Consider the following 8,788-nt stretch of genomic DNA (forward strand, 5'->3'; position numbering starts at 1 on the left):
TTCAGAGTTGCTCCACCTAGCAACCTCAAGAACCTAGAAAATAAAATAATTTACCTCCCTGGGGAGCACGTATTGTGTGCTGGGGCGCACGTTTGATCCCAGCACCTCATGAGTCTCCAAACACCCAGTGGTAAAAGGCTACAGCAACGCTCTAAACGTGGGGAGATTGGATTCTCTCCTTAGCACTGTATGATCCCCTGAGCTCAGCTGCTAGTACTTTGCATGTGAGGCCCTGGATTTGATCCCCAGGTCCACAGAAATACTCATTCTCGACCCTGGAAATAGGTCAGCATCTCAATTTAAGATGCACTCCCCACTTTTTTTCTCCTCTGGAGAAGCCTGTGTTCTCTCTCAAACATGTGTCCACCCTCCCCCATCCCACCTCCATACTCCTGCCAACATCTTTCTAAGTAAATTTATTTAAAACTACAGTTTTGGGGGCCGGACAGTTAGTACAACAGGCAAGGTGCTTGCCTCACACACAGCCAATCCAGGTTCGATCCCCATCATCCCAAATGATCCTCAAGCACTACAGGAAGTGATTACTGAGTGCACAGCCAGAAGTAATCCCTAAGCATTGCCAGATGTCGCCCCAAAAGCAAAATAAAACAAATGTGGCCATTCTTGGCGCTGTTCTGGCTAAGAACTCATAAAACTAGTTTTTACTAAGAAAAAGAAAAGCAAATTTTTTTTTTTAATGAAGCAATTTTCTGCTGCACAGTTCATGTTCCTTTATTCGCCCTTTCTTCCCCACTCGTCATCCTCCAAAGTCCTCAGGATCTGCTTTGGTTTTGAAGCCTGATTTCTACAGTTCTCTGAGGCAGGGCAAAATAACCTGGGCTGTAGAATTTAACTGATAGATCCAGGGTACCCCAAAAAGCTACAGTTGCTTGGAGCCCACTGTTGGAAAAAACGAGGCAGTTCTGAGCTTCCAGGGACACACGTACGGTTCCGAGCCCAGGAGCACCTGCAGGCCTGGAGAGTCCCTTGGGTTCATTCTCACAGCTTGAAGGTGTAGGCGATGATGTCGCTGCACCGGAGCAACGCCTCTGCCTGCACCCCTATCGGAGTCTGCAGCTGCGACACGTAGAAGTTGGCCACGTCCAGGTCGGTGGCTCCGAAGTGTGCGGTCACGTGCACCCCCTCGTGCAGCGTGAAGTTCACCTGATGGCCCACCATAGCCAGCAGGCTGCGCAGGTAGCGTTCACGCAGGGCGGCTCGTGCCCGCTGCTCCTGGACCTCGCGAGATTCCTGAGCTCCCGCGGCAGAGCCTGAGACTTCAGCCACATCCGGCTTCCGGGCCGCCCGGCGTCCATCGGGGGCGAAGCCCCGGCTGAAGCCGTCTGGGCCCCGGGGGAGCCGCAGCACGGGCACGGGCATGGCCAGCGGGGTCTGCATGATCCGGGCTGCGGGGGGAAGAGGCACAGGGAGCTGTTTGAGGGGCGCGGGGACTCAGGAAGGGGGCGGGTGTAGAGGCTGGTCTGGCCAGCGCAGTTCCACTTGCCGGACCCCGGGCTCTGAATCCCTACCCCAAACCCCCCGGGAGCCACCACAGTCCCTTTCTGACCCTCCACAGCCTCCCCAAGGCCCTTGGTGGGAACCAAGACTTACCCCGCCCCCAACACACACACACACACACACACACACACACACACCACCACCACCACCACCACCCCCTTCCTCTCCTTTCTCACACACAGACCGCCCCACCACATCTTACAGAAAAATTCCCAGTCTCGAGAAGCGGCTCCTACGGGCTGATTGGAATACAGAAATAATGTTAATTACAGATGATCAACCACCAACTGAAAAAGAGAAAAACCTGAGTACACAGAAAAAGGAAGGAGGGGCTGGAGCAATAGCACAGTGGGTAGGGCTTTTGCCTTTAACGCGGGCGACCCGGGTTCTATTCCCATCATCCCATATGGTTCCCTGAGCACAGCCAGGAGTAACCCCTGTGCATCCCTGAAGGCGACCCCCAATAAATAAATAATGGAGGTGGGGCTGGAGCGATAGCACAGCGAGTAGAGCATTTGCCTTGCAACCCGTCAACCCGGGTTCGATTCCCAGCATCTCATATGGTCCCCCGAGCACCGCCAGGAATGTGAGTGCAGAGCCAGGAATAACCCCTGAGCATCAATGGGTGTGACCCAAAAAAAGCAAAACAAAAACAAAAAACTGGGGGTGGTCCAGAGAAGTAGTATAGAGTGGAGGGAGGGAGCTTGAACACAGATGACCCAGGTTGGATCCCTGGTACCCCATACGGTTTCCCAAGCCTGTCCTGGAATCCTGAGTGGAGAACCCAGACCTGGGTGTGGCCCAAAGACAAAAAGGAATCGGGGATAGTATGGAGGTTAAGGCACACCTTCAATGCCCCACCAACGGGGCTCTGATCCCTGGCACCACCAGGGGTCGCTCCTGAGCACAGTCAGGAAAAGCATCCCCTCAAAACAGGTAAAAGACTATCAAGGGGGTGGAGTCTCAATATAGTGGGTGCATGTGGCCCACGCGGGGTTCAATCCCCAGCATCCCATATGGTCCCCCAAGCACTGGCAGTAGTAGTTCCTAAATGCAGAGCCAGGAGTAAACCCCAAGCATCGCTGGGTGTCATCCAAAAACAAAAAACAATCAAGGACCCTCTACACCTCCCCCCCCAAATCAAGCCTAGAAGACAACTGAAGACAACTGCACTCACTCACACACACACACACACACACACACACACACACACACACACCACTGCAATTATCAACATTCAGTTCTAGCCACCATCACTTCCTGTCTGCTGTGTTAAAGACCTCACCAGACTCCACCCTGCCCCACTTACACCTCCCATACCGCTAGAGAGCCCCTGTCACACCACATCCCTTCCCCGCTCAGAACCTTCCCCTGGCGGAAAAGGGAGCTCAGATAGCGAAGGGAGCACCAAATAAAGGGTGTTGGGAGGATCCTCCCAGGATGGGAGATGCATGCTGAAAGTAGACTATAGACCAAACATGATTGCCACTCAATGCCTCTCTTGCAAACCACAACACCCAAAAGGAGAGAGAGAACAAAAGGGACTGCCATGCCACAGAGGCAGGGTGGGATGGAGGGGATGGGGGGTGGGAGGGATACTGGGACCCGTGGTGGTGGAAAATGGGCACTGGTGGAAGGATGGGTACTTGATCATTGTATAACTAAAACCCAAGCACAAAAAATTGTAAGTCTATAACTGTACCTCATGGTGTTTCACTAATAAAAATAAATTAATTAAAAAAAAAGAAAGAACCCTTCCCTGGCTTCCAGCTAGTTATGTCAAAGCCCAGGTCCCTGGCGGCCCAGGCCTGCTGACACCCCTCTACTGCCCTTCTGGGTACTGCCGCTGCTACTCCCTGTGCGTAGGTCCTTGAGTAGCCCATCCAGGACAGGAGAGCACCTACTACTTGCCCTGCCTCTGTGCTTGCTTTCTGCAAGGTGGCTGTCTCCCCCCAGTATCCCCTGCTTCTCCCCTCCCACTCCACAGGAGAGGATTTTTTTCCCCTCTCGGCTGATTATCAGGATTCCACAGACTCGCACAGGACAGATTTGGTGGTGATTATTTGTCTCACATATTGTACTGAAAGACAGTACAGCAAGGAGGGCGCTGGTCTTGCGCTCGGTCAACTGGACTCAACCAACCCCAGGGATTTCCCGGAGCATCATCAGGAGTGATCCCTGAGTGCAGAACCCAGAAGCCCTGAGCATCACTATGTGGGTCCCCAAAACAACCATATTGTATATCTGGCCTACGAAAGGGACTGAACTCAGCACCAGCTGGGGACAGGATAACGACCGCCAAGGGGCAGGTGGACACACAAGTGTGGCTTTGTGGGGAGAACGAGGGCAGGGATCCCAGCTGGAGGCAATTACAACTCTTCCCTAGAGCTCAGCCCGCGGGTAAAGTGTTAAGTGGGGGATGCAGCTGGAGAGAGAGAGCGCAAAGGTTAAGGTTCTTGCCTGGCACTGAGACAAGCTTCCATCCCCAGCATCACATGAGATCAGGGGAGTGACCCCTGAGCATAGAGCCAGGAAAAGCTCCCAAGCATCACTGCCCCAAACCAAAACCCCTCAATAAAAGTGCTCTGTGAGAGGCCGGAGCGATAGTACAGCGGGTAGGGCGTTTGCCTTGCACGCGGCCGACCCAGGTTCAATCCCCAGCGTCCCATATGGTCCCCCAAGCACCGCCAGGAGTAATTCCTGAGCGCAGAACTAGGAGTAATCCCTGAGCATCGCTGGGTGTGACCCAAAAAAAGCAAAAAAAAAAAAAAAAAGTGTTGTGAGTTCATTGACAAAGTCCCAGCCTGGGGCCTGTGGGGCCAAGTAGCAGCGAGGGTCCCTTTGCTTGCCAGGCTCTTCCGGGCTCTGCAGCTCAGTGGGGAACCCTTTCTCAGGAAGGCGTGGGCCAGAGTGTGCAGTCTCCGCACAGTACCATACGGACCCCAACCGCTGTCCTGTTGATACGGGGAGGCTATGGAGAAACAGCTCCAAGGGCCAACTCCTGACTTAGCCAGGCAGGCCCAGGTTCTCACCGCAGCCTCCAAAGGGCCCCAAAGTTGGGCAACTTCTTCCCCTCTCGGTCCAGCAACTGTGGCGGCCCCACCCTCCACCTTCTCCTCATAGGCTGGCCCCCCAGGGAGTGGAAACTGCTAGAACGACATCTGATCATGTCTCCTCTGCTGGGGCACCTTGGAGCCTGCCTCCCAGAGCCCAGAAGCCTCATTACTCAGGGTACAAGGCGCCAAAACCAATCCCACCAGCCACCCGGCCCCCCGCCAGTCTCCAGAACAGGCCACACCCCTCCTGCCTCAGGGCCTTTGCACTTGCTGGCCCCGAACCCTCCAGCCGGAAGACTCATTATATTCCCAGATCCGGCTCCCCTCCTCCCCTGCCCTCAGCTCACTGCTCAAGGGTCCCCTTGTCCCCTCACCAGGGAAGGACACAAGTGACCTTTCCACCATGTGCTAAGCTTGACCTACCACCCCACCCCTCCTGACTATGTGCACTGGCCTGCTGTCACTTGTCCCTTCTCTCCAAGAACAGAGGGCCAAGAGTGGGGATCTAATCAGCATGTTCACCACGCCCTCCCCACCCAGCTCCGGGTCTGGCAAATCAATCAACTCGCATGGGAAAAACGAAGAATCACCCAGGGCCAGAGTGACATTACAGCTGGGAAAACATTTACCTTGCACAAGGCTGACCCAGGTTCCATCCCTGGCACCCCATGTGGTTCTCTGAGCCCTGACAAGAGTGATCCCTGAGCACCCCAGGTGTGGCCCAGAAACCAAAAAAAAAAGATCAGGATGGAACAACAGTACAAGGGGTAGGCCATTTGCCTTGCATGCAGTGGACCCAGGTTCAATCCCCGGCACCTCATATGGTTCCCTAAGCACAGAGCCAGTAGTAATAAGCCCTGAGCATCGCTGAGTGTGGCCCCAAATAATAATAAAGGGTTACCCATTCTGGTAATCCTTACCTGAGTGTCAGTGCTGTGCCCAGGCTGTGGGGGTCAGGAAACATAGGCTCGTGGCCAGACGAGGGGTGGCAGGGTGGTGGGGACAAGAATGAAGAAGCCCAGGGCCTGGAGCGATAGCACAGCGAGTAAGGCGTTTGCCTTGCACGCAGCCAACATGGCCGACACAGGTTTGATTCCCAGCATCCCATATGGTCCCCCGAGCACCGCCAGGAGCAATTCCTGAGTGCAAGAGCCAGGAGTAACGCCTGAGCATCGCCCCGTGTGACCCAAAAAGCAAAAAAAAAAAAAAAAGAATGAAGAAGCCCAGCGGAGGGGCTGGAGCTATAGTACTGTGGGTAGGATGTTTGCCTTGCACGCAGCCGACCCGGATTCGATTCCCAGCATCCCATATGGTTCCCCAAGCACCGCCAGGAGTAATTCCTGAATGCAGAGCCAGGAGTGACCCCTGAGCATCGCTGGGTGTGACCCAAAAAAGCAAACAAAAAAAAAAAAGAAAAAAGCCCAGGGGAGCAACCAGCCAAACCACCAAACCAGGGAAGAAAGAGGGGGCTCCAGAAGGGCAAGGTGGAGATCTCTGATTAGGCGTGCGTCGGCTGGAGATCTGAGGGAAAGGCAAATGCCACCCTCAGGCTTCGAGGGCGCAAGGCAACGTGTCCAGTTGGACAGGTGGACGACTGGGGCAGTGGCGAGACACTGGGCGTGTCTGGGTGAGCTGGGAATCTTCCAGGACTGACCATCCTCTGCCAGATCCCACTGCCCGCTGCCCAGAGAACGGAGGCGAGGGCAGGAAGCAGGCAGCGCAGTGAGGAGACCCCGCCGAGGGCCATGTATTAGAAGAGGGTAGGGGTGGACAGTGAAGATGAAAGAAGTAGTCAGATAAAGGTACATTTTATTTGGGTTGAGGGGTCCAGATTCTGCAGTGCTCAGGAATGACTGGGGTCCAAAGTACTGAATCAGTCTGGGGCTGGCAGCTTGCAAGGCAACAGTCTTAACCTCTAAACTATCTGTCTGGCCCATTCAAGCATACACTAGTGTTTTTGTTTTTGTTTTTTGCTTTTTGGGTCACTCCTGGCTCATGCACTCAGGAATTACTCCTGGAGGTGCTTGGGGGACCATTTGGGATGCCAGGGATCGAACCCGGGTGCCCTGGGTGCAAGGGAAATGTCCTACCTGCTGTACTATGGCTCTGGCTCCCTAGGATAGACTTTTAAGGTTAAAAGCCCTCATAATTTGCTAACAGACAAAGGGAAACAGCAGGGCAGGGGAGCAGCCCCAAGACTTTGCTGATGGGCAAGACCCCTACTAATTAATCTGAAATCGTTTCATTTTCATCTGACCGCACTTCGGGATGGAAGCATCCTAAATTCTCTCTGACCAATAGGCTCCAAGTTCTGGCAAACGCCCCTGGGACTACCTCTCCATCTCCCTAGAGCTAGAATTAGCAAAGGATCAACAGCAACAAAGCTGCGGCCAGGAATTACCTCCGGTGCTGAGATCAAGCTCAAAGGTGGGCCTGCCGGTGGAAGTATTTGTCCCCTCTACCAGGGGAAACCCCAGAGCAGAGCTTGTGGTCTGACCCACAGAATCCCACTTTTCCCAAAGGGGAAACTAAAGCTATTCATTTCTAGGCACAAGCTGGGAACTGGCAAAAAAGGGGCCTGACCCCAAGGGGCCACCGCCCACCGCCAACCCAGGGCAGAAGGGCAGACTGTGATGGACAGTGAGTGCAGGGCAGCCGTTGGAGTTTTCAGGGCCAAGGTGTGACCTGATAAGAAAGTTCTTTGAAAAAGGTCACCTAGGGTGTGCCCAGGCAGGCATTAGCCGCTCTCTAGGGAGTGAGCCCAAAGTTCTTAATCCTTTCAATTTATTGGATGAGTATCCTGCTCCACCCACCGCCTCCCCACCCACCCATGCACACACACTCCACTTTTCAGAACATCCAAATCCATCTCTCACTCCAGGAAAAAACAATCAGCCAGGCTCCTCCCCAACCTGGAGAGAGAGGGCCAGCGGGTGGGGCATTTGCCTTGCTCACAGCCTATCAGGGGGTCCATCTCCAGCATCTGCAACGGTCCCCTGAGAACCGCCAGGAGCAGGAGTGATCCCTGTGCTCAGAGCCAGGGGTAAACCCCTAAACATCGCCGGATGTGCTCCTTCCCCTCCCCCCAAAAAAAACTGGAGAGATAGTACAGCGGGTAGGGGACTTGCCTTGCACCGGTGGCTCGTGTCCCCAACCCAGAGCGATCCCTGAGCACAGAGCCAGGAGTAAGCCTTGACCCCCCCCCAAAACCAAACCAAAAAAGCCCATCGCTAGGTCAAAAGCAGGAGGACTGAGAGACGCGGCGCCCTCCTTTGGGGCTACGCGCGTTGAGTTTCAATAAAAGGGGGGGGGGAAATCTGCGTCTTGGAAGAACAGTCACCGGCGGGCGAGGAACGCGGCTGGGCGGCCGGCTCAAGGCGCAGAGTGCGGAGGGGCGCCGGGCCGTGCAGTGCCGTGCCGGGATGCAAACGCGCCTGGTGCGGGCTCCCCCGAGGTTCCAAACCCCCGCACCCGGGGCCGCCCCTACTCTGCGCGCCCCCCGGGGCCGGTCAGTTTCCATTGCATTCGGCACGTCCTCCCACCCCGCCGGCGTCCTCCGGGCGCCCAAGCCCTGGGCGTCGGGGTGGACCCGCGTCCCACTTGGGCCTCCAGGCCAGCGCGTCCCGCCCGCCGCCGCCGTTAGGACTGTTACGGCCGTCCCGGCGCTGGGGCCCCGCCCGAACGTGGACGATACGGAGCCCGGGTGGCCCTGCATCCGGCGTGGCCGCGCTGCCCGCGGGCGAGCCCGTCCGCGTCCGCCACCCCCACCCCGGGCGCGCGCCCCGCACTCACCCCGCCGCGGCGCGCGGTGCCCCGACTTCCGCCGGCGCGCGGGCTGCAGACGCCCGGCCGAGCCGCGAGCCGCCGCGCCCGGGTTCCGCCCGCGCCGCCGCCCCACGTGGCCGCCCGCCCCGCGCTGCCCCCCGCCCCACCCCGGCCGCCGGCGCGCGCCGCCGCCGCCCGCCACGCCCTGGGGACGGAGGAGGAAACTGAGGCTCGGACAGGCAAAGCCACGCCCGATCTCCTCTCTCCGCCCGCCGCGGTAGCTGCAGGCCAAGGCAGGTCTTGGCTGCTCCCTCCAACTCCTGCACATGTGCGCTCCGACTCCCACCCATACCAGCCTCGACTTCCCCCCGACCGAGAAATTGGGCTCGGAGAGTGGCAGCTTCCCCCATACACACTGCCCTCCCTGGGGTCATATTGTCCCCTCTGCC

At 56.7% G+C, this 8,788-nt stretch overlaps 1 protein-coding gene across 1 annotated transcript; it reads right to left on the reverse strand.

The window, feature by feature from the left end:
- Window positions 1–699: 699 nt before the first annotated feature.
- On the reverse strand, window positions 700–8,476 carry GEMIN7 (gem nuclear organelle associated protein 7). The gene is made up of 2 exons (XM_056135525.1): window positions 8,367–8,476; window positions 700–1,406 (listed from the first exon to the last, which is right to left on the reverse strand). The coding sequence occupies exon 2, from the start codon at window positions 1,396–1,398 to the stop codon at window positions 1,000–1,002; it is 399 nt and encodes a 132-aa protein (XP_055991500.1). The 5' UTR covers window positions 1,399–1,406; window positions 8,367–8,476; the 3' UTR covers window positions 700–999.
- Between the last annotated feature and the right edge of the window lie 312 nt (window positions 8,477–8,788).

The sequence above is a fragment of the Sorex fumeus genome, unplaced genomic scaffold (genome assembly GCF_029834395.1).
Source record: "Sorex fumeus unplaced genomic scaffold, SorFum_2.1 ptg000122l, whole genome shotgun sequence".
Lineage (NCBI taxonomy): Eukaryota > Metazoa > Chordata > Mammalia > Eulipotyphla > Soricidae > Sorex > Sorex fumeus.